We start from the raw sequence: 26,403 nt of genomic DNA on the forward strand, positions 1-26,403 counted from the left end.
AGGCTACAATACCCTCCCCTCCCCACCCCGGAGCTTTTGACACACAACCAAGAGCTACCCCCCAGCAGCAAGCCCTCACCCTGGGCTAGCTCACAGACTGGTCCTTGACGGCAAGCCCCCTCAAGTTTGGAGAATCACAGAGGCTGGAAACTGGGCGGTGCCCAGCTTCAACTGCCGCCTTTCAATTTGCTCCCACAGTGTGGCTGTTGCAGAAAGGAAGTCCATACTTCGGAAATTCTGGGCCTGGTATACAAAGAACAGGGACAAGGCTAATTTCTCACACGCAGCTAGCCAAGGAAAGCCAAATGGAAGGGGAACAAAGGGGGAGAGGGCTCCAAGGAAACAGAAGTCAAAGGTTGGCCAAAAGGCAGTACCCACAGACTTTGTTGAACGCCTTCAAGTTCCCAGCTACTGTTCCCACACTGTTACAGTAAACACTTGTTCTGCGCCAGTCACACCAACATCAGCCATGATGCAACCAGTAGCTGTACAATCTATGGTGTCAGCAATGCCCTTGCAGTCTGATGGATGCATCCAAGCAGTGACAGGAATGCATTTGGCAGTCTCGTCACCAGCAGCAGTCAGGCAGACAGTACCAGCATTGTCTTCATCAACAGCCATGCTGTCTTCAGCCATGCCTATGGCAATCAACCAACCACCAATTGGCAGGCAGTCAGTACCAGCAAGGTCTTGATCAGCAGCCATACTGTCTTCAGCCATGCCTATGGCAATCAACCAACCACCAATTGGCAGGCAGCCTGCAGACTTTCAGTCAATGCCAACTGTACATGGTTCTACACCCATGCAGCCTTTTCAGGGATACAACAGTGCCCCCCAACATTGTGGTACCCCATTCAATGTACAACCATATCACAATAGCAACCCATTCATTTTGCAGTTCCAACATGGCAACATTAGGAAGTGTGCTGGTTGTGGTGGACAGATTGAGAAGAGATCTGGTCTGCCCCAGAACTTGGTACTTCAGCATATGGAGAGGTATCAATACCCTACTAGTAACCCCTTTGAGCCCATCAAGTACACTGTAAATAAAGAGAGGTCTCACTATTACCATGCCAGAAAGACATGCATATTAAACAGACACCCCTATTTCAACACCTCAATGATAGATGTAACAGTGGTGCAGAATGCTCTCAGTGAGCAACATAAGCTTCAGCTCGTTATAGAGCTGGACTTATTTCTGCCATAAATTCCACTATTTCCAAGCAATGGTTCTGGTGCTAAAGCTAGTTGCAATTCTGCCTCCTCTTTTAATATTTTCTTCTTCTAGGTTAGAGAGGAAACATGAAATTCAGTTCACTTTATAGAAGAGAGGGGTAGGGGGAGGGGAACTGCAATAACTGTTGCAACGTGTTGAAATAACACCCATCCCCATTTTTAACCATAAATAGTGCATGTCCATCTGACTTATCAGTGATGGAATCACCTTCAGCGTGTATGCTTTACAGTTAGAAGAACTTGCAAATAAATCATACTGATAACATCCCAAAATATTCCTAAGATGGAGAAAGCTTCTTCACCACTGTAATAACTATCATCCATCACAATGGCTGAACAATCCAGTCACATTTTATTTTATTTTCAAAGTATAAAACATGTTACCCCAAACATTGTTTATTCTGATCTTTGAAGTGGGTATCGAAGTAGGTGTTTCAACATTATGCTAGCTTATAGTGCGGCAAAGCCTTAAAGAATATGTTAGTATTATGTACTGGTTTTTTGGCTTTTTTTTTTCTTCTTTTACTGACCATTTTGTCTGATACTTGAACTGTCTCAGACAAATAAAAACTAAAATTGATCAGTTTTTAAAATTTGCTAATGTATCTTTATTGTATACTGGCAAGATTCCACATTAAATCATTTTTTTTGTTGTTGACATTTTACAAACTGTAAGCAAGAACATTACAACAACAATTTTGAAAATGATAAGCAGGAAGATGGACATAGTTTGTTGAGTTGTTTTCAAATTACATTACATAACTAATTATGTAATGACCAACTCATTTTTTGGAGTGAAAACTGCCTTGTTTATATTATGCTTTAGTATCTTTTCAAACTTAATGTTAAATGAGATACTGTTTGTAGAGTTTTCATATTACAAGCTTTATATATGTGGACATGGAAACTGCTATGACAACTAGAATTACCAGCTAAAGTTATGGTGGATATAGTTTTGGTTGTCATAAGAGAGGATCAAGTATATGTGTGGGCGTAATCCTTTAATGGTCATACATGACTTATTGGAATGATGATGATTCCCCTTCGTTTACTCTTAGGTCAGCCATCAAGAATCATAAAAATTATTTTTTAAAAAAATTATGTGTACGTAAACAAGCAACAAAAAAACTCTGGGTGTATGGTTGACCTAAAAAAAAGTCATAAATAGTGAACAGCTGGGTATGTATGAACATGTATGGAGAATTCATACTTTTAATCTTCTCTTGCTTGTTGTTGTTGTTGTTGCCAAACGTTAACTCCATGTGAACTTAAGCAGTTAGTTATTATTACTCTACACCCCAAGGGGAAATGGGAGGTCAATTTTAGGGCGATGGAAAAATGCTTGTCCCCGACAGGGGTTGAAAAATATGCAGTTTTGTACCATTGCGGTGGAAATCTGAGTCTTTGCTTTCAAAACCTCAAAGGAAAGCTTTTTGTTCTGCACAATGAGGAAACTGCTTGATTATTTCAACACCTATGCCAAGAGAGTCTGGTACAATTTAGAGTATTCTGTTCAATATTTTTGACAGCTTGTCCCTTCAGTTTTATGTAAGAGTCCCCCCCTTCCCCTGGGGTCTAAGTTTGGTTACATTACATGTTTGTAGAGCTACTCGAGTTACTGTTGTTGAGCTACTGAGCAATCCAACCATTTATGGGTTTACCTCTGCGAGACCTGTGATACTCACCAAACAGATAAAACAAGGAAAACCAAAAAAGTCAACAATAGGTTGAGTCTAGGAAAACTTCACAGGCTCTTTTAATGAGGCAGAGACCATAATAACGTAAAATTCCGGTAACGAGCGGGGATACGTAAAAAGGAATATCACCCTTTTTTAGGGGCAAGGGGGGAGGGGTGTTACGTGTTTATATAAAGATCAAAGATGGGCCTATAAGTGGAAGAGTGGTAGGGGTTTATCACGGAATAAAATTTTCGTTTACAAATAGATGGGCCAAAAATCGAGGCGATTTATTAGCAGGGGAGGGGGACTTAAATGAAACCGGGATTTTATGGTATGTGATAACCAGTACTTATATCGATTCTTTAAAATGAAAAAAAGAAAAGAAAGTAGATGAGAATTACGGCATGGTATTAATTACCGAGGCTTCAAGTGACATTAGTCTCTTACAGTATTTTTAGTACGAGTTGCGTCAAGATATCTGCACAGCCCCATGCATAATTATCTATAAATTTTGCGACTCACAGTCACGCTCTGTTTTCACGCTCGTCGTTTTTGGAAGTGGGTTTTGTATGATAGTTGTGCATGGATAAATAATGTATGGGGTTGTGCGGAAATCTTTCCCGAATTGCTTAGATATTGTTTCTAATAAAATGTTGGAGTTGAAAATCTGTTACATCAAGATCCTTCCTTCGAAAATAAAAAACCGAAATCTACACGTCAAAATACGGGGAAAGAGTTCTGCGGTACAGATTGCTGTTAAATTTTTATCTTCGTTTTTGTTTCTTTATTTACTTTTTTGCGTGTGTGTGTGTGTGTGTTTGGCTGTGTATGATAAATTGATTAATATAAAACGTAAAACAACAGAAATGAGCATGACCGAACCACAACACATTCGTCATAACCAGATAAATCCTAGACAAATGACATAAATCATTTCAAAAATAAACCGAGGCGGTTCTTTACTCACGTCCTTTACCTGCGAGGCGCTGTGAAAGCACGAAACATGGAGTTGAAAATCTGTTACATCAAGATCCTTCCTTCGAAAATAAAAAACCAAAATCTACACGTCAAAATACGGGGAAAGGGTTCTGCGGTACAGATTGCGGTTAAATTTTTATTTCCGTTTTTGTTTATTTATTTACTTTTTTTGCGTGTGTGTGTGTTTGGCTGTGTATGATAAATTGATTAATATAAAACGTAAAACAACGGAAATGAGCATGACCGAACCACAACACATTCGTCATAACCAGATAAATCCTAGACAAATGACATAAATCATTTCAAAAATAAACAGGCGGTTCTTTACTCACGTCTTTTTCCTGCGAAGCGCTGTGAAAGCACGAAACATGTCAAGTTTAACCAGCCTACACAGGAAACGTTTCAAAATTCCCAATTGGGAATTAAATGGGAAAATTCCCCATAATTGGGAAAAAACTGAGACATGAAATTCCACATTTGGGATATTTTTGGGAAGCTGTTGACTCCCAAGATGTAATAATTGGGTTTTTTTAGGGAAAAAGTGTTGCTTTCTTCCTAATCCCAACATTGTGAATATCATGGGAACATTTTCCCATATAATTCCCAAAATAGAGAATAATATGGGCATATTTTCCCAAGTTATTCCCAAAATAGAGAATGATATTGGAATTTTTTCCCATATTATTCCCAAAGTTGAGAATAATATGGGAATATTTTCCCATGTTATTCCCAAAATAGAGAATAATATTGGAATATTCTCCCAAAAGATTCCCAAAGTTGAGAATAATATGGGAATATTTTCCCTTGTTATTCCCAAAGTTGAGAATAATATGGGAATATTTTCCCATGTTATTCCCAAAATAGAGAAAAATATGGGAATATTTTCCCAAGTTATTCCCAAAATAGAGAATAATATGGGAATATTTTCCCATGTTATTCCCAAAAAAGAGAATAATATTGGAATATTCTCCCAAAAGATTCCCAACGTTGAGAATAATATGGGAATATTTCCCCATAACATTCCCAACGTTGAGAATAATATGGGAATATTCCCCATAATATTCCCAAGGTTGAGAAAATACTTGCTAATTAATTAATATTGTTAGTCCTAGCCTTGAAGCTGAACTATTATGTTGTGTAAATAAAATAATGGACACAAATTATTGTTAAAATTAATGTCATTTATTAATTAACAAGCAAAAAGGAAAGCGATTTCCATGTTCCTTCTACACTTGGGAAAGCAATACCCTGGCCAGGTACAAGATACAATCCATATACATGAAGCAAGTATTTGGTTTTGATATGTTACAGATCAAGCTAAAATCATCTCAAAATCAGCCACATTGTTTTGTAAACCCTTGCCTCAAAATTGCTTATGATGCCATTTTATGTCACATTTACCAGTTTTCAGACAAAATGTTACACATATTGGCATACTGGGTACATACTTCATACTGGATACAAAGCAGACACAGAAAAAGATTATAAAAACATTTGTTAAGACTGACCTGACAACTTTATAATAATATATTGTACCATTGTTTTTAGATGAATGAAGAGATCAGATATTTTTTTGCTAGCAATTTGTACTAATCCATCTACCACTGGCAACAGCAATGACAGAATCAAAAGAAACTGTGTTTCTTGCCAATCGTCCAAAAGTCTCACGGGCAAACTTATTGAGTTCATGCTGTTTCTCGATGTAAAAGTACACATCAACTTCATTCCTTTCCCTATCGATGCTAACTACTTTGCCATGCCAAACATCCCCAGGCTCTTCACCCTGAATTAGTAGCATGTCATCTTGTTCTGGATACACAGGAACAACAAGTTCATATGGCAGTGTCCTCAGTTTCCTCATATAGTCAACTACAGTTGCCACATTATTTCTGCAGTCATAAAGCATGACTTTTCTCTGAATGCTGTCTGTTAATAAGAACACCTTGTCATCACCAGGCAGCAATTGGACTTTTGGGAAACCATTTAAAGTGCTAATAACAGGCTGCCCAAAATCATCAAGGTGAAAGGGCTTCACAGTACCTTCACAAATTAGTTGACAGCCTTGTTCGTTGCACCGAACTGACAGGAACCTGTTTACTGAGACCACCGCATCAGTGCCACGTAACAACCCAATAATGGTATTATTACTTGATAGAACTGTACCTTCATGTCCAAGGTTTGACACAAAACATTTCTTTGTAACTGTACAAACACTTGAAACTTCAGCTTGAGTAAGTGATAGAGACGATGCAATCTTCTCATGATCAGAGTTTGTGAGTTCCACAACTCTGCTTGTTGTCCCAATCAACAACGAGTGGCGAGCATCTTTGTGACATGCTACTTTTGCCTTTTCCACAGAAGGCACTATGCCCTAAAAGAAAGTGAGACAAAATGAGGGTAATTAAAAATGGCCTACTAGTTTAACATGTACATGACCATGTTCATTTGCAATGTAAATGTATGTACCTAAGATTGTTAATTATTGTTTTGTAAGAAGAAAGGGTGAGATGGGGGATAGGGAGGGGAGAGAAAAATGAAGTTTACAGAAATTAAAATTTAACATGCATGTGAAATTCAAACTCATTCATTGTTATCGGCTGACTACTTAACATTAGTGATGGGGTTTGATCTGAACGCTAATATTATGAAAAAACAAAATGCAGATAGATTGACTTCAATTTGGGCATCAGGAGCTTTACTCCTTTTAATGTTTGCCTTTGTATTTGAAATGTATTTTTGAAATTTTCATACCTGACTTGTGTCATTTGTCTCGGTTCGCTCAGGGATCTCTTCTTCTTGAAGACTTTTTAAGTACTCTCTGCGAGCTTCAGCTTTAGCAAAAGTCCCTTCCACACCTTTGCATTTGTTAGACCTTGTGATTCGTTCGCGAACCTACACGTGGAAGAAACGCAAGCTTCCCTCCAATGCCGCAATTCTGCACTCCTGTGCATTGCCCTTCCGCGACAATTCCAACACTTACAGTGAACATGTGTAAAAGGTTTTTCATCACAGTTACAAGAAGAAATTTCATCTCTTGACCACGAAATCGCAGTGGCCTGATTTGCCGAGTTGGTGCCACCAGCCGCCATCTTGTTTTTCGAGGCAATGTCAGCAATTCAAATGTCCAGCGGTTATCCCAGCAAAATCTACATTCAGCCAATGGGGTTCAAGTAAAGAATGAAGCCGCCCTTCACGCTCAAACTGGCGGGAAAACTATCCAATAGGAAATGTCGTTATGTAAGTAAACGTGGGTTAAGTTTTGGCGCCGTTTCGCTCTCTGCCTCTTTTTTGCTCGTAGTTCGACGGGACAGTATGGCTAGTTCTGCAAGTTCAGTTGATGGAGAAAACAATAATACTGTCGAAGAAACGACGAAAGACATGGAAAGAGTCCTTCTTGGAAAAGATACAGATGCATTCAAAGAGGAATTTGGAAGGAAGGGCCCGAAGAAGAGACCATGTTCTCCTTCAGCAGTCAAACCGACAATGGCAGACATTGCCACATTTACTCCAGAGTTGAGACGTCTGTATTTGTCAAAGTAAGTTCTTGTGCAGTTGTGGCAACATTTTGTGTAACTTTAAGTCTGGACACCCTAATTTGAAGTAATTATTTCATTTTCATGGATACCGCAAAAGCTCTATTTAGCCTCCTTGCCCCAGGAGAGGGTGGGGGGGGGGGGGGGGTTGTTTAATTTGATGCTGCAAGGGTGGGCAGTTTATTTTAGATGAGAGTTGTGGTGGATAGGGGTACTAATAACATATCCTAAATTTTTAAAAAAAATTAACTTTTTCACCCATGTCTAAAGCAAAACAAGCAATGGGCTATGTGATGTCATTGCTTTACAAATTCATTGCCATTTGTAGCCCCACTTGACAATATTTGTGGACCATAAATACCAAGTTTAAGTACCCAGTGACTAATACACAAGACTACTGGTGAATTGTAATCAAGTGTACTGTAGGTATGTTATATAAGAGTGACAGGGTTTAAAACAGAGTGGTGCCTTTCACAAAATGACTGACTTTGATGAGGGAGTGTTAATTAGTAGAGAGGTGGCCTCAAGAAAGCTTTTATGGTAATCTATGTGCACCTAATCTTATAAAATTAAATGCCTGCAGGACACCTGCTTTTCAATTTCTGGCTAAAAGCACTTTCAGTGGTTAAATCCTGGATCTAAAGACTTGATTGAGTTAAACAGAGTGTAGTAACAACTACTGTAGGCACTGAAGAAGCAATGTTACATCTTTTTTCATTGTTCCTCTTTTGCTTGTTGACGATAAAGAAAAAAGACACTGACCAGATCCTTGAGTTTGAAAATTATGATTACCAGATTTGTCTTCAAAGGTTAACTATGTCTTTTAAACTTAATTATTTCTTGCAGACGAAAGAAGATTGGTACAATGGCAACTGAGAAGTGGGGCCCAAACTTTCCAAAATTTAACTCCCCTCAAATGAAGCTTGAACTGAGTGATTTCTCTTCAGAACTAGAACCAATTTGTGGTTCTAGTTGGTTTTAATACAGAGGGAATTGCTAAGCATATACAAGATTTTTGCAATGAACAAAGGCGTTATCAGAAGTTGAAAACCTCAAATTCAAAGGTAAATGTTCTACCCTTATGAAAATACTTTTTGCTGATCAATGCTTAGTATTTTGCTGCAACAATCTGTTGTCACATAATATGTAGCATGAAATTTTATTTACTTAAATGACCTGTCATCAGAATGTAACATTGTATGGTTCCAAAACATATCCATACACACCCTAAGGAAGATCATTGAAAAGGCAAGGGGTGGGGAACAGGTTCAAAAGTCAAAATGCAAAAGCCTAAGGTGGAATTTTGAAAGGGGAGAGTTTCTGATGTTTATGCATGGATATTGATATCTTTCAGCTGAGCTAAAACAATCGTTTAGATGATTATTACAAAATTTGCATTTGTAACAGGACACTATGGCAAAGTTTACTGCAGAGGAGGAACACGTGAAAATCAAGAAAAGGAAAAAGGGGAAGAAATTGCAAGTATGTAATATTAGTACACCAGCTTAGTAATATTATTGCCCAATAAATTCTAAGCCTGACCATCCCCCTTGGACCCTTGAATTGTTTAGGTTTAGTGATGTAGTGAGCTGATTGCAGGTTTGCCCTTCAGTTAGAAGACCCAAGGTTCTAGTTCTCTTCATGCACTGTATTGTTTCTTATTTAAAGACAAGAAACTTTACTCCAAATTTTCCCTTTCTGCCTTAGTTAGTGTGTAGACAGGGTTCATACGGGTCCTAGAAAGTCCTGGAATTTTATTATGGCATTTTCCAGGCATGAAAGTCCTTGAAAATGATAACAGGTCCTGGAAATTTGTAAAAAAAAAAAAGGTTTATTCACAAAGCAAAGTAGTTGTCTTCAGTGTTGATTATAGGTTTATTTTGTAGGGTGCATTGTCTAAACCACTTACATTTTAGTCTTGCATTAAGTGTGGCATGGTGTGTGAATGAGATTTTGGAGCCCTGGAAAAAAATTTTCTTGAGTCTCGAAAAGGCCTGGAATTTTTTTTAAAAGGGGTGCGAACCCTGATAAATGTGTACTGCAAAACATTAACTAAACCTAATAAAATGCTGGGGTTAACTCTGCAATTTGGGGGGGGGGGGGGGGTGGTAATGCTTCCAGGTGCTGCTAATATAGAAACTGGAACCAGATCCAAGCACAAGCACAGATGCGCCATCTGACTCTTTCAATCTGTTGGATTGGACACTGACTTTAATAATTAAGAAAAAAATTTTCTTGAGTCTCGAAAAGGCCTGGAATTTTTTTTAAAAGGGGTGCGAACCCTGATAAATGTGTACTGCAAAACATTAACTAAACCTAATAAAATGCTGGGGTTAACTCTGCAATTTGGGGGGGGGGGGGGGGGGGTGGTAATGCTTCCAGGTGCTGCTAATATAGAAACTGGAACCAGATCCAAGCACAAGCACAGATGCGCCATCTGACTCTTTCAATCTGTTGGATTGGACACTGACTTTAATAATCTTTACCTTGCCAAAATGCATCATGTACGCAAGGCATTTGATATATGATTTTTACTTTCATAATTCCATTGGCAAGTGGGCAAGAGTTAATTTCCAACCCAGTTATCATTAACTGTGTGGTTGTCTTCTTTGTTTTAGATACTGATTAATGACCAGGATAGTAACAAACCAGATGAATCAGATGGTGAGACAAACTGTGACAACAAATCAGTATCCTCAAGTCAAAGTGGTGAACAAGATGATGTCAACTATAGTACTGGGCACGACACCGACATTTTGAATGACTCAAGTGGTAGTGATGAATCTCCAAGTTGCAGTCAGGCTCCAAAAGCATTGGCTGACAAAAAGGACCTAGACTCATGGCCATTTAAAACCAATCAAATAATTGTCAAAGCAGTTTTTAGTAAAGTTCTCTCAAGAGATGATACAGTTAGTGTTCTTAAGAAAAAGTTCAGGGTGCAATCAAAAAATTTGACAACCTTGTCTCCTATTCAACTGTTGGGAGTCTTGGCCAAGAAACTGGTTAACAATGGATATTGTACAATTTCCAAGATGGAGAACATAAACTCTTTACAAATGAGTGATCTTTCAGTCTTAAAGGAAATTGAAATATAGCCAGCCTTCTGACATGCAAACAACAGAAGTCGGTTAAGTTTACATTGAGATTGTTTGTTCAGACTTTATTTACTAACTTTATTTGTAGTTGACTTGATGCTACATGTAATACATGCTTTTCTGTTTGACACATTTATTACTGTCAAGAAAGCTGTTTACTAAAATTTGTTGCTGTAATGTGATGGTAAAAGATTTTTGATGACAAGAATTCAATGACCTTGAGAAATTAAAGCTGAGAATGTCTTGTGAACAAGAAATTTGACATTATTTGGGGGAGACATCCCAAAATGGGAAATTTTTGCACAATTTAACCTAAACTATTAGGAAATTTTAAGGGGGGAAATTGTTGGAACTTCGATACATTTAAACTGTGGCCCACTGGGATCTATGGGTTAAATTTGAGACAATAAAAAATGATGGGAAAAATTAGAGACAGAGAAATCCCACTATTGGGGAAATTGTGAGATGAAAAAATCCCTGTACTTGGAAAATTTAGACACAAGGAAATCCCACTATTGGGAAAATCCCAGTATTGGGGAAATTTAGAGACAAGGAAATCCCGCTATTGGGAATAATTTGAGACAATAAAATCCCAGTATTGGGGAAATTTAGTGACACCAAAATCTCATTATTGGGGTAAATTTGAAACAGTGAAATCCCAGCAATGGGAAAAAATTGAGACAATAAAATCACAATGTTGGGATTATTTAGACACAAGAAAATCCCACTACTGGGAATAACTTGTGTCTGAAAAATCCCATTATTGGGTATATTTTGGGTTTTACCCGTCCCATGAATGGGTATCGTTGCATTTTCCCAAACTGCGATATTCCTGTAATAATCCAGTGAAATCCCATTAATTTCACATGTTTTCCCCTTTTTTTTCCCAACTGGGAATTTTGAAAAGTTTCCTGTGCTTCGATTGAGTTGTATACACCTCTCGTAATGGCGGACGACTCGTGTGGAATGTAAAACAGGTTACGTAAATAAACAAGCCTCTTTAATTTTATTACGAATCTTGTGTTCACTCGCGAACGATAAAAGTCCACGAGCTGCTATGCGATGAGAATCGAAGGAAACAAGTTTGAATTCGAAGATACCATCGTTTGGGTTTTTGTGATCCATTCTTCGGTTGAAATGGTTTCAAAAATGCTGTATTTGCAAATTGGCGCCCAAAAAAGGCGTACTTTTTCAGTTTAATGTATTTCTGTGAGTTATTATGCAGAAATCGTATCTCGCATTATTATGTCATTCCGCAATTCGTATTGTGCATAATTATGCCATTCCGCACGTCATTCCACATACCATTCCGCAAACTCATTCCTCCTTTTACCCTCACCGGTCCAGGCTTTATGGTAAAAAATGATTAAATTTTGAAGTCGACATTTTTCACCAGTTTATGTCCCTAGGGATCTCGGCGTGTCGTAAAACTCCTTTGGGAATCATTTTTAAGTGCAAATAAACCCCTGAAAAGGAATTTTCTGTATAACTATCACTTCATCTTTTGTGGGCTATGTCTTTGTCCATGGTCCCTTGGGAGGCCTAAAAAGTGACTTAGGCGACGTTTTCGGACACACTGATTCGATTGCAAGCTTTTAAAAGAATATTTGTACTTCGTCCAAAAATCGATCTTTTTCAAGGGGTAAGTAAAGGGTTTTCTGTCAAAAATAACCAAATTTTGAAGTTGCATTTTTCACTTGTTTATGTCTGTAGGGATCTCTGCCTGTTGTAAAACTCCCTTCGGAATTATTTTTAAGTGCAAATAACGCCCTGACAAAGAATGTTTTTGTTCGACTCTCACCCTGACATCATCTCTTGTGGGCTTTTTCTTTGTCCCTGGTCCCTTGGGAGGCCTAAAAAGTGTCTCAGGGAACGTCTTTGGACACACTGATTTGATTGGAAGATTTTTAAAGAATATTTGTCGGGGGCCAAAAATCGACTTTTTTCCAAGGGCTTTTTGGTAAAAAATGACCAAATTTTGTGGTCGGAATTTTTCACTTCTTTATGTCCTAAGGGATCTCGGCGTGTGGTAAAACTCTTCTGGAAATCATTGTTAAGTGCAAATAACGCTCTGGCAACGAATGTTATGTTCAACTCTCACCCTGACTTCATCTTTTCTGCGCCATTTCTTTTTCCCTGTTCCCTTGGGAGGCCTAAAACTTGGGTCAAAAGACGTCTTCGGACACACTTATTCGATTGGAAGCTTTTAAAAGAATATTTGTATTTCGTCCAAAAAATCAACTTTTTTCCAAGGGGTAAGTCCAGGATTTTTGGTCAAAAATGACCAAATTTTGAAGTCGGCATTTTACACTAGTTTATGTCCCTAGGGATCTCGGCGTGTCTGGAAACTCCCATGGGAACCTAAGAAGTGTCTCAGGGGACGGTTTCGAACACACGGATTCCATTGGAAGCTTAAAAAAGAATATATGTATTTCGTCCAAAAATCGACTTTTTTTCCAAGGTCAAAAATGACCAAATTATGAAGTCGGCATTTTTCACTTGTTTATGTCCCTAGGCATCTCGGCGTTTCGTTAAACTCCCTTGGGAACCTCAAACATGTCTCAGGGGACGTTTTCGGACACACTGGTTCGATAGGAAGCTTTTAAAAGAATATTTGTCTTTCGTCCAAAAGTCGACTTTTTTTCAAGGGCTTTTTGCTCAAAGATGACCAAATTTTGAAGTCGGCATTTTTCACTTGTTTATGTCCCTAGGGATCTCGGCGTGTCGTAAAACTCCCTTGGGAATCACTTTTAAGTGCAAATAATGCCCAAAGAATTTCTGTTTAATTTTCACCCTGACTTAATCTTTTGTGTGCTATTTCTTTGTCCCTGGTCCCTTGGGAGGCCTAAAAAGTGTCTCAGTCGACGTTTTCGGACACACTGATTCGATTACAAGCTTTTAAAAGAATGTTTGATTTTCGTCCAAAAATCCACTTTCTTCCAAGGGGTATAAGTCCATGGTTTTTCGTCAAAAATGACCAAATTTTTAAGTCAGCATTTTTGACTTGTTTATTTCCCTGGGGATCTCGGCGTGTCGTAAAACTGCCTTGCGAATCATTTTTAACTGAAAATAACGCACTGACAAAGAATTTTCTTTTTAACTTTCACCCTGACTTGCTCTTTTGTGGGCTATTTCTTTGTCCCTGGACCCTTGGGAGGCTGAAAATGTTTCTCAGGGGACTTTTTCGGACACACTTATTGGATTGAAAGCTTTTAAAAGAATCTTTGTATTTCGTCCAAAAATCCACTTTTTTCCAAGGGGTAAGTTCAGAGTTTTTGGTCAGAAATGACCAAATTTTAAATCGGTATTTTTCACTCCTTTATGTCCCTAGGGATCCCGGCGTATCGTAAAACTCCCCTGGGGACCTAAAAAGTGTCTCATGGGACGTTTTCAGACACACCGATTCGATTGCAAGTTTTATAAAAGAATATTTGTATTTCGTCGAAAAATCGACTTTTTTCCCAGGGGCAAGTCTAATGTTTTTTGTCAAAAATGATCGAATTTTGTAGTCGGCATTTTTCACATCCCTTATGTCCCTAGGGATCTCGGCGTGTCGTAAAACTCCCTTGGGAATCATTTTAACTGTACATAACGCCCTGATAAATAAAATTCTGTTTAACTCTTACCCTGACTTTATCTTTTGTGAAGCAAATAATCTAAAAAAAGTGCAAGGCTGATTTCACGGTCAGGGAAGTATATTTTCCAATATTTCGAAAGGCACCGCCTTTCTTCTTCAGGGTATGTTTGAGACTGACCCTGTGGCAAGATACGTTACAATTTAAACAGTTACAATAGATACCTGAAAAAAGGCTAGAGTTACATAAACAAAAACGTTACAATTTGAAATTTGAAAATACAACTCGTAAATAGGTATAAGCTAACGTTACAACGTGGTAGACGAAAACAAAATACGTAACAATGAGTTAATTACATAACTTAGGAAAATGAATGACGGGAAAATGTTCATGTCTCATCTCTCCTATTAAGACCTAAGGGTTCAATAGTTTGACCTCTGTCGATGAGGTATGCCTCTCTAGCTTTGCGTACACTGTCACGATTAGATTTGATGAGTTCGAGAGGAATTAGTAGCATGTCAGACGCGTTATGGTCGTCAGAAAGAAAATGTTTTGAAACTGTGGTGGGTTTGGAACTGTTTGTTTGTTTGTATACTGGTCTACGGTGTTCGTTAAAACGGTCTTTAAGTCGTCGTTTTGTTTCACCATGTATTGTTTGTGGCAGCGGTTGCAGTGTACCATGTAAATAACGTTTTTAGAGTTACAGTCTATATGATGAATAATATGTCTAGTTTCGCCGGTAGAATGAAATGTGTAGCTGGTACGTCCGTCTGTTATGTAGTTGCAAGTTAAACAGTTGTCCCCACATCGAAAAGATCCATGGGGTAGGTTGTTTTGTGTGGGAATACGTAGTTTGGCGCTAACAAGTAAATCACTCAGGGTGTTGGTCCGTCGGAAGGTAAAGGTCGGTAGTGATAATGCCGTTATAGAGAGATACGCTGACGTCCAGAAAGGGTATAGATGTGAGAGAATTATTGGATGTAAATTTAATAGTGGGGTGAATGTTATTGAGATAAGTAGTGAAGGTTTGGAGGTCGTCGAGAGAGTGTGTCCATATCATGAAGATGTCGTCTATGAAGCGCCACCATATGTATGGTTGAAATGGAGCACGTAGTAATGCGTCCGTCTCAAATTTGGCGAGAAACAAATTGGCATAATAAGGAGCCATTTTGGTTCCCATAGCCGTTCCGTGAGTCTGTAGATAGTGTTTGTCGTTGAACGTAAAATTGTTCATGGTAAGGATCATGCGTATGAGGTCACATAGAGTTTCGGAACTTATGGTAGAAGGGGTGCGGTTACGTGTTTCGAGGAAGTGTCGACACACGTTGATGCCTTCGTTATGAGGTATGTTGGTGTAGAGAGAAGAAACGTCCAGAGTGACAAGAATGGCGTTATTGGGTAATTGTCCAAGTTGTTGGAGTTTGTTAAGGAAGTGTGTAGTGTCTTTTATGAAGGATTGTGTAGTCTGTACCAGAGGTTTGAGGTGATAGTCTACAAACTGAGAGATGCGTTCTGTAGGGTGAGAGTTACTGGAAACAATGGGACGTCCGGGGTTACCTTGTTTGTGTATTTTGGGTAGTATGTAAAATCGTCCGGGTTTGGGATCAGTCAGTATTAAAAAACGTTTAGTGTGATCGTCAATAATCTTGTCACGGCGCATGCGTTCTACGTAAATTCGTATGCGTTTTTGAATGTCGGTGTGTTTTTGAATGTGGGCTATTTCTTTGTCCCTGGTCCCTTGGGAGGCCTAAAAAGTGTCTCAGGGGACGTTTTCGGACACACTGATTCGATTGGAATCTTTTAAAAAAATATTTCTATTTCGTCCAAAAATCGACTTTTTTCTAAGGGGTAAGTCCAGGGTTTTTGGTCAAAAATGACCAAATTTTGAAGTCGGCATTTTACACTAGTTTATGTCCCTAGGGATCTCAGCGTGTCTGGAAACTCCCATGGGAACCTTAAGAAGTGTCTCAGGGGACGGTTTCGAACACACGGATTCCATTGGAAGCTTTAAAAAGAATACATGTATTTCGTCCAAAAATCGACTCTTTTTCCAAGGTCAAAAATGACCAAATTGTGAAGTCGGCATTTTTCACTTGTTTATGTCCCTAGGGATCTCAGCTCTTCGTACAACTCCCTTAGGAACCTCAAACGTGTCTTAAGGGACGTTTTCGGACACTTTGTTTCGATAGGAAGCTTTTAAAAGAATATTTGTATCTCGTCCAAAAATCGACTTTTTTCAAAGGAGTAAGTCCAGGGTTTTTGGTCAAAAATGACCCAATTTTCATGTCGGCATTTTTCACATCCCTTATGTCCCTAGGGATCTCGCCGTGTCTGAAAACTCCCGTGGGAACCTAAAAAGTGTCTCAGGCGACGTTTTCGGACACACTGATTCGATTAGAAGCTTTTAAAAGAATATTTGTATTTCCTCCAAAAATCGACTTTTTTGCAAGGAGGTATTTTTTACTAGTTTATGTCCCTAGGGATCTCGGCGTGTCGTAAAACCCCTTTGGGAATCATTTTTAAGTGCAAATAAACCTCTGAAAAAGAATTTTCTGTATAACTATCACTTCATCTTTTGTGGGCTATTTCTTTGTCCATGGTCCCTTGGGAGGCCTAAAAAGTGACTTAGGCGACGTTTTCGGCTACACTGATTCGATTGCAAGCCTTTAAAAGAATATTTTTACTTCGTCCAAAAATCGATTTTTTTTTTCCAAGGGGTAAATCGAGGGTTTTCTGTCAAAATAACCAAATTTTGAGGTTAGCATTTTTTACTTGTTTATGTCTTTAGGGATCTCTGCCTATCGTAAAACTCCCTTCGGAATCATTTTTAAGTGCAAATAATGCCCTGACAAAGAATTTTTCTGTTCAACTCTCACTCTGACATCATCTCTTGTGGGCTTTTTCTTTGTCCCTGGTCCCTTGGGAGGCCAAAGAAGTGTTTCAGGGAACGTCTTTGGACACACTGATTTGATTGGAAGATTTTTAAAGAATATTTGTCGGGGGTCCAAAAATTGACTTTTTTCTAAGTCCACACTTTTTGGTAAAAAATGACTAAATGTTGAAGTCAGCATTTTTTACTTCTTTATGTCCTAAGGGATCTCGGCGTGTGGTAAAACTCTTCTGGAAATCATGGTTAAGTGGAAATTACTCCCTGGCAACGAATGTTATGTTCAACTCTCACCCTGACTTCATTTTTTCTGGGCCATTTCTTTTTCCCTGTTCCCTTGGGAGGCCTAAAAATTGTGTCAGGGAACGTCTTCGGACACACTTATTCGAATGGAAGCTTTTAAAAGAATATTTGGTTGGGGTCCAAAAGTCGACTTTTTTCCTAGTAGTTGGTCCACAGTTTTTGGTCAAAAATGACCAAATTTTGAAGTCGACATTTTTCACTTGTTTATGACCCTAGGGATCTCGGCGTGTCGTAAAACTCCCTTGGGAATCATTCTTTTAAGAATGAAAAATTCCTCTTAAAACAAATTGCTCTTAAAAGTTCCTCTTAAAAGAGGAAAATTAGGGAAGAGGCTAGTATATAGTACTAGGACGAAAATTGGACCAAAAATCTTAGTCAATTAGGATAAATTTAGCTCGAAAATCATAGTCTACAGCATTAGGAGGAAAATTAGGTGAAAACCATAATCCATAGCATTACGATGAAAATTAGGCGAAAAATCATAGTCTATAGTACTAGGATGAAAACTGGGCCAAAAATCATACTCTACAGTAACAGGACGAAAATTTGGCAAAAACCGTAGAAAAAAAATCATGGTGTATAGTATTAGGAGGAAAATTCAGCAAAAACCATAGTGTATAGTATAAGGATGAAAATTAGACCGAAAATGAAAGTGTATAGTATGACAATAAAAATTACGCCAAAACGCTAGTCTGTAGTAGTATAATGAAAATAAGGCCAATAGTCACAGTCTATAGTATTAAGAGGAAACTAAGGGGAAAAGCCTAGTATAAAGTGTTAGGACGAAAATTGGACCAAAAATCATGGTCTATAGTATTAGGACGAAAATTAGCTAAAACAGAAGCATGCAACCCCGAAGCGTCTAAATTTCGCTATAATGTTTAGAAACAAGCTGGGGTTTATTAGCCGACCAATCAGGAGCACAGATGTATTTTTTGCCCAAATATGCAAGGATTCATAAAAACAAAATGGCGGCCGCTCGCAAAAAGCCCGCCAAAAAACTCTCGAGATCGAAAATAAAATTGATCAGTCTAGCCGGGAAAATGCTCTCGGAAGAGGTTGTGGTGGAAAGGATCTTCAGAGAAGCTAGAGCAAACTTTGGGGTTTTTTTTAAATCGAGCACGACAGCCGATGTGGATGTGCTGGAGGCGAGTGGACCGTTTCGTGGGTTGGTGAAGCGTTGCAATGATCATTTCTTTGATTTATTTTTCGAAAGAGTAAAGGGTTCGTTTGAAAAGCATGCGTTAATACCGGTGAGATGGTACGAGTTAGTTAGGGAAGTGCAGGCGGAGATGTGGAGGAAAGAGCGAAGGCAGTTCCATCGCGGGGTAAGGAGATAGTGTTGTGTATTTTGGAGAGTGTTGTAAGGGCTGGTTTTAAGTTTATCAGGGAGAGTCAGGAAGTTAGTTCAACAGTTATGGCTGCTAGAGAGAGTGTTGACATTTCTGAGGACGATGTTTCGCTTTTAAAGCTAGGTTCTGCGGCAGCGTTGAAACTGAAAAAACGTTTATGACAAATTGCCCAACCACGTTCGAGGTAAACTAAACAGAGTCTTAAGAACATAATATTGAAGGAGATAGACGCTCTTGAGAAAATGGAGGATCACGAAAAGACAAACATTCCAAGTTTTCTGCCTAATGTCGATGAAGGAAACTTGCTTGTTTTGAATGTGGAACTTATTTGTTTTCTGCAGAGGTTTACGCAAGTGTTCGGAAGGGTCGTGAATCAAAATGGGTATCACTCCTTTGCTAAAGACTGTCCAAAATTAGTTTAGAACTATTAAAGCAAGATATCACCCCTAGGCCTCTTAACGAGCGTTTGAGATATCAATAGCATTATTTTTATTTCTTGTTTCATTTGACCATTCACTCTACTACCTTTGCGTATCCACGAATTAAAAATCAATTTGTATCTGAATAGGGTAGCACAGAGGCATATGCTTCTTGTCATCAAACATGGTTACACTGCACATGGTTGCCTTTTCAAACTTTTAAGCACCTTACCTTTATATAGCTGCAGTGAATGGAACCCTCCTCTGCGACACACTAACACATTTGCAGGTGCATTACAGAAATTGATATTTGCGTGATCTTGGTTCTTTCAACATGCCTTGTGAGTGAAAGTGTTACGATTGCTTTGTGATTTTTTCAACTCCTAATTAAATTATTGCCTGTTGCAGGTTGCCGAACAACAAGTGTTGAGTGACAGTGGCATAAATAGGAAATTTAATGATGCACTGATATCCCTTGGTATAAAAATTTCCCCGTGATCTGTATAATAGGCTATTGCGCAAAACGTTCAACATCAGGTGCAATGAATTTGTCAGAGCGCAGAAATGTTTACGATGGAAAATACAGTGTCATGGAGAACAAACATGACAGGTACCCTCGCTGTGGTAATAAAGGCTACATAAAATACATGTACTTAGGCCTGGAGAATAAAGGGAAGAATTGGTTTAGAAATGAATCTATGTGTACAAAAAGGCTTGCACACTGGTCTGAAAAAGAACACTGGTTGGAGAATATGGAAGGTTGGAATTTAAAGAAAGAAATATGGGATGCAAATCGGTGGTCAGAGCTTCAGTGGTTTTGGAATCTAGAAAGTGTTTGGGCTTCCCCAACTCGCTGTTTACACTATGACATTCTTATCTCTGCAGAGCACTTGATAAACTCACGAAATCGTGATGCACAAGGGGACTTAAACACTGTTGAATGTCCTGTTTGTTTTGAAAACTTTGAACATTGTATTAAGATGGCTAAAGGTTCTCTCTCAAACTTGGCACTCATACTTTGACGGCTTGCAGCCATTTGAGACAAGTTATAGAGGATCAGGGTCTTTTGAAGTTACCATAGCCAATATGAACAAAACCGAAAGACATAATGTTGATGAAGTGTATGTTATAGGATTTGTGCCCTTCTTTGAGGTCCCTAATACCTGAGTCACTGGATCCTTTCTTGCAACCTTTTATGAATGACTTGTGCAATGGATTTATTCAAGGGTTCCAAGTAAACTACCCCACAGGAATTACTATTGATGGCAATGAATCGTCTGAAAATGAAACTGTACGGTTGCTATTGCTGTGCTGAACAGCGGACCACCCTGGACAGTGTGAAACAGGGAAATTGTTGAACCAAGGGAGATGTGGATGTCGAAGGTGCAAGCTGGTAGGCCAGCATCTAGAGAATACTTCAAATACACACTATTATTATGGCCAAAATCGCTTTCATTATAGGCATCCATGGGGACAGAGAACCATGCATGGAATCAGAAGTTGGAAACATTTTTGATATTGAACATGAAACCAGATGAACTTCGGAGAAAGGTTTTACAGGCTTGTCCATTTTTCATAAATATCTTCATCCTCTCTATGGATTGGACATTTTGAATCACCTTGTTTATGATGTATATCATGCTGTTCCCCTCAATGTTGTCAAGAATCAGCTTGTTAGAGCGTTGAATCTACAATAGAAATGTTTAACAAGCCAAGCTTGACTTCAATGATGAGAAGCTCCCAAGACAACTTGGAAAAGATTGCAAAGGTATTGGTTACTGGAAAGCTGAAAGTTTCCAGAAATTCTCTTTTCCAATGGCAGAATGTATCATGGAAAGTCAACTAGCTAATCACATGAAGTATGAAATTGTGTCACTTGTGTCAAGGTTGACAGAGCTGCATTTTCATAGTAGAAGAAATGGATGGACTCCTGAAATGATCAAGTTGCACCAAAACGCGGCATGCCAACTAATATACACGTAGAAGAAGTACAAAGTTTAGCTATGTGCACCATCTCAATGCCCAACTTACTTCATATTCATGAAAATATTTTGAACTTTTCAGCGCCAGATAATTTTTGGTGTGCTGTCTTTAAAAGGGCTTTGAAAGAGGACATGAAGAAAACACACAAAGGTAAAGGCATTGAAACCACATTTGCCCATGTTGAGGCTATAAGAAAATACTTGAAATCACTTGAGGAGCAAAATAATACTAGTCCTGGAAGGTATGATGATTCACTGGTGAGTCCAACACATATTTACATTAAGAAAAATAAATAAGTTATTGTATTGGTGATTAACATGATTTTACAATCAATCCACGTCATTCATGACCAATATTTTTGAAATTTGAATGGAGTTTTGAAATTTACAAGTCAATTTCGAACATCGCCAACGAGATTTCAAAGTTCCCATAGAAATTGAGTTTTATTGACGGTATAAAGCTATGACTTTTTCTTTACATTACATCATTAAGTATTTCAAGAATAACAATAAATTGTTTCCCTGGAGTATTTTGAATCTTTTTTCCCGTTAAGGTGTCTTTTACGAAAAGATTTCCAGAGAAATGTCCAACATTCCATTCAAATGCCGCACATTACAAAGATGATTTCGAATGTTTATTTCATTCTCGGAAATACTGGTCACGCGTGACGTAGATCGACTGTAAACTTGTACCTTGTACCTCGAAATTTTTGATAATAGATGTCGGTAACAATTCTTGAGTTTTCTCTGAAGCCCTAGCGCCATGCTTTATTTTTTATGACAACTTACAGATTGAGTCTATCATTATGTCTTTCTTATATGGCACACTTGGTTCTTTGTCTTCTTAAGGGAAGAGCTACCTCAAATGATACATCCGAGGTACTTTTACAAATAGAGCCTACACCAGGAAGAGCTTTTCTGGTAGGTTCCATGTCAAATGTCAAGTCAATTGAGAATGATGACCGTAACAGAATTGCTGAGGTGTCATCAATTTCTCCTTTGGAAGTTCCAGTGGCTGCATTTGCGCCAAGAGATGCTTTAAACAAGACACTGGTTTTGAGGGAACTGCCTTTGCCTGTGGCGATAATGTTATTGTACTAGTCAATGGGCAAGAAACTGTGGTCCAGCTGCAAGGATTTCTGTCTGTCCGCTGTGAAGGTGCTTTTTGTAGTTTATCGGGCCATGGATTTTGTTATCCATTGCACCTCAGAGATAATGGTGATGCTGACAGAAACCTTTGAAGTGGTTTTCTTAAATGCCAACCTCTTCCCACCTCTACGGTCTTTTTGGTTGAGGACATTTGTAGGAAAGCAATTCTCTATCCAAGTGGTCACAATTTATTGACAGCAGTTGATTACATGTGACAGTTCAAGCATTTCCCAGATACATTAATTGTACCTGTATTTCCTGAGGTAGGGGACACGATACTCGTTCAAGGTGAAACCAATGAGGACATTTGGCATGGACACATTCAAAGAGTTGATTTTATTAGTAAGACAGTGGATGTTTACTCTTATGTCCCAAGTTTGAGATATCCTAATGGTAATGTCTATGTGAGAGAAATCCGTGGAAGGGGTGCAAAAATACTGTTGCCTGGGAATCAATGATTTCAATTGCTGAAGGCCATTGGGATGGTGCTTCCTGGATAAAGGAAATATCGAGTTAAGTGAGTGCATGTTCTCACTTTTAAATTTATTGACGAACACACAAGCTGGATTTTGTACCGGTACACAAAAGTAGTTATGTACAGCTCCTAAATGTTTCCACATTTTGTGTCTAGACTTGTGCATTGCTCAACAAATTAGAAATATAAATATTTGATTAGACGCATGGGTCAGTGTGAAGTGCATGTTGGTTGATATAATTTTGTAAGTCACACACTTCCATGTATGGTATGCCTGTACTGTGGGGTCATTCTATTTGCAGTTATGAAAATGACTTGGTAAATATTCCCAAATATATTATCTACAAGAATGATAATCACCTTTAGAATATTCATATTTATTCACCAGCTTAGCTATAGGAGTACATGAAGCATTGAGACACATTCTCATTCCCAACTTTGGGAATTACATGGCAAAATGTGCCCATGGTAATCCCAGCTTTGGGACTTCACAGGGAAATCGTCCCGTGCTGTTCACAACTTTGGGGTAAATATAGGAAATATCCCACGGTTTTCACAAAATTTATTTAGGAATTACATGAGGAAATGTTCCATGTTGTTCCAATCGTTGGGAATTCCATGGGGAAATGTTCCCCAGTTATTCACAACCATGGGAACTACAAAACGAAAAGTTTCCATGTTATTCACTCTGTTGGGAATTGCATGGGAGAACGTTCCTGGAATATTCACAACTTTGGGAATTACATGGGGAAATGTTTTCATGTTACTCACGACATTGAAAATTGCATGGAGAAATATTCCCATGATAATTCTCGTGTTATTCACAACTTTGGGAATTACGTTTGGAATAGAATAGAATAGAATAGACTGTTTATTCAAAAATACATCGCAGTCATTAGACTGAATTGCGTATTTTACAGAGAAATATATAAATAGGTAAATGTTAAAACTAATTACAAACACATGTACATGATATAAAATGGAAATGTACTCCTTTTATTCACAACATTGGGCATCACCTGGGAAAATGTTCCCATGTTACTCTCAACGTTTGGGATTACACTGGAATTGTTCCACGTTATTCTCAATGTTGGGAATAATACGGGAAAATGTTCCCATGTTATTCTTAACGTTTGGAATTACACCGGAATTGTTCCACGTTATTCTCAATGTTGGGAATAATACGGGGAAATGTTCCCATGTTATTCTTAACGTTTGGAATTACACCGGAATTGTTCCACGTTATTCTCAATGTTGGGAATAATACGGGAAACTGTTCCCATGTTATTCTCAACATTGGTAATTATATGGGAAAATGTTCCCATATTATTCTCAGTGTTGAGATTAGGAAGAAAGCAACATTTTTTCCCATAAAAAAAAAACAATTATTACATCTTGGGAGTCAACAGCTTCTCAAAAATATCCCAAAAGTGGAATTGCATGTCTCAGTTTTTTCCCAATTATTAAGTATTTTCCCATTTAATTCCCAACTGGGAATTTTGAAAAGTTTCCTGTGTTCATCATCGAACCTTAAAAGTGAATATGGCTCTTATGACTTTGAAATCATTACTTCATTCAAACGTGCAACCTAAGATCATTGACAAAAGCGCCATTTTTTCCACTCAAAGATGGGTGGCCTACTTTTGTCAATGAAATGTTGTTTATATGGTCCGAAATATACAGAGAGAGGTGAACTTCATTGAAACTCAAAAGCGAATATGCCCTTTCATGACTCGGAATCATTATTTTATACAAATGCCAACCTAAGATCGATGAAAAGTTGTTCATATTGTCCATAAAATACAGAGAGAGGTGAGCTTCACTGAAACTCAAAAGCGAATATGGACTTCAAATTCACTTGTTTAAACGTATGCACGGTTTTTCCACTCAAAGATGGATAAGCAGCGGTCCCGCGTTTGTCAATAAACACTGCTTTGATGACCAACAAATGTTGTAGTTTGCTTCTCAGTAACAATTTGTACCACAAGGCAGTAACGAAGCAAAGCTTTGCTTTACTATACTGTACCTACTTTCTCTTTCATGACAGTTGTTGTAACATTCAGAGATCTTGAAAACAAACTCCTTTTTTTCTTCTGAAAGATGAATACACAGCTTTGGCATGGTGTTGAGGCCTCAAATGTAATAAATGTCCCTAAATGTAATGAAGGCCCAAAGTGTAATAACTTTCGGCCCTAAATGTAATAAAGGTCCTAAGTGTAAAAACTTTCGGCCCTAATTGTAATAGAGGTCCTAAGTGTAATAACTTTTGTCCTTAAATGTAACATAGGTCATTGATTGAATCACATCACGATTTGACTTCATGTATTTAATAATTGAATAGTGATGACGTCATTAGTCACGCAAATTGCCAAAATTCCCCTCCCTTTGCTAATTTTCGCTTGAATTTATTTTGTCAATGTCTTATGGTAGCAGTATACAACTGTTAACCCTTTAAGCCCCGATAGTGCCATATGGCACAAGATGCAATTACATGCTCAATATTCAGTCAATTCGTGTGAAATTTGCACAACTAAAAGATCTTGGAAAGATCTGCACATGGAAGGCATAATATCATGCCCCCCTCTTATACAAGACTTGATTTACCACCCCTGCAACTTTTGGAACTTTTTATCTTTGTGCTTTTTAGGCCAAGTTAATATCTGACAACAACTAATGCACTGAGAGCTGCAAATTAAGCTATAGTTTAGGGACATACCCAATCTGTACAAGGAACAGGAAAATTTTAAACGTTTTTATTTTTTCATTTTGGGCACTTGTCAATTCAATCTGTGACCTCCTCCATTTCTTTTGGTGTGATTTATAGCATAGCCCAGAAAACACCTTTCAAATGGTATATCACATGTGGTCTCCTGGTTTATAGTTACCGATTTAGAAAAATTTGGCATTTCCCTCGGGGCTTAAAGGGTTAAAACGATATTGCTTCATCGTGCTCCTCAAATAATGGGAAATTAACGCTTCATGAAATTAACCGGAATTTGGCTTCCCATGTGACATTTGATGCCCCTAGGGAGCAATTATTAACAATCATTTTTGAGGCACTCGGAAAAATACCTGGACACACTGACAGGCGTTTCATTTCCCTCCCTCTCCCCTCGCCTTTTTCTTTTGTTGTTTTGTTTTGTTGCTTTTTTTTCTCATTCTCGTGCCACATTCATTTTAGAAAAGAAACAACTGCTTGGAATAAAATATAGGACCAACAAAGTGGCAAGAAAATGTTTCATATGGTAGACCATAAAAAAAATTCCTCAGGTGTGACTTTGTAACAAGTTACTGCTCAGTGTCTAGACATTTTTTTTTATTTGTTTATTTTTATTTTACCACACGTTACAATACTTAAAGAACTTGATTAACTAATTACAGTTTACAGCTTCTCTACAACTTACCAAGAGAAAACAAAGGAAAAGTTAACAATTTACAAAACGCTGCTCGGAATAAGTTACTTAAAAACACGACACAGTACTTACAAATAACTACTTACAAAAACGTATTTACAATACACTGCTTTCAAACACACCGATTTCACTGACCGAATTGTAGGTTTGAAATCAGTGTCTAGACATGCAACGTAGAGTCTAGACAGTGTGTAGTCGTAATTAGCAAGGCTGTGTCTATATGTTGAACGGATTCTTACTGAATTGCTTCAAGTCTGTTAGAGATGAAGAGCTTGATTGTTCTAGTTTTGTCGCAGATTAGTTTCGTCTTTCTAAGGAGTCCTAAAT

At 38.2% G+C, this 26,403-nt stretch overlaps 1 protein-coding gene and 2 pseudogenes across 2 annotated transcripts; 2 read left to right on the plus strand and 1 right to left on the minus strand.

Annotated features, from left to right (window-relative positions):
* Positions 1 to 4,707: 4,707 nt before the first annotated feature.
* LOC146470372 (uncharacterized) lies at positions 4,708 to 6,982 on the minus strand. The gene is made up of 3 exons (XM_085121927.1): positions 6,881 to 6,982; positions 6,645 to 6,785; positions 4,708 to 6,264 (listed from the first exon to the last, which is right to left on the minus strand). Exons 1-3 carry the CDS (start codon positions 6,980 to 6,982, stop codon positions 5,470 to 5,472), a joined length of 1,038 nt encoding a protein of 345 aa, XP_084978053.1. The 3' UTR covers positions 4,708 to 5,469.
* Positions 6,983 to 7,376: 394 nt separating this feature from the next.
* On the plus strand, positions 7,377 to 10,821 carry LOC146470373 (uncharacterized; annotated as a pseudogene). Its single transcript, XR_014867096.1, has 4 exons — positions 7,377 to 7,429; positions 8,273 to 8,490; positions 8,834 to 8,908; positions 10,045 to 10,821. The product of XR_014867096.1 is annotated as an uncharacterized LOC146470373 (transcript).
* An 8,697-nt stretch (positions 10,822 to 19,518) lies between these two features.
* Positions 19,519 to 22,140, plus strand: LOC146470374 (uncharacterized; annotated as a pseudogene).
* Positions 22,141 to 26,403: the final 4,263 nt, after the last annotated feature.

The sequence above is a fragment of the Pavona decussata genome, unplaced genomic scaffold, assembly GCF_977016875.1.
Source record: "Pavona decussata unplaced genomic scaffold, jaPavDecu1.1 SCAFFOLD_114, whole genome shotgun sequence".
In the NCBI taxonomy this organism is placed as follows: Eukaryota; Metazoa; Cnidaria; class Anthozoa; order Scleractinia; family Agariciidae; genus Pavona; species Pavona decussata.

Coding starts and splice junctions, on each gene's coding strand:
- LOC146470372 (XM_085121927.1), bottom strand. CDS start 6,982: ATGGCGGCTGGTGGCACCAACTCGGCAAATCAGGCCACTGCGATTTCG. Junction 6,786..6,880: donor ATGAAAAACCTTTTACACAT/GTTCACTGTAAG, acceptor TTCCACGTGTAG/GTTCGCGAACGAATCACAAG. Junction 6,265..6,644: donor AGACAAATGACACAAGTCAG/GTATGAAAATTT, acceptor ACTTTCTTTTAG/GGCATAGTGCCTTCTGTGGA.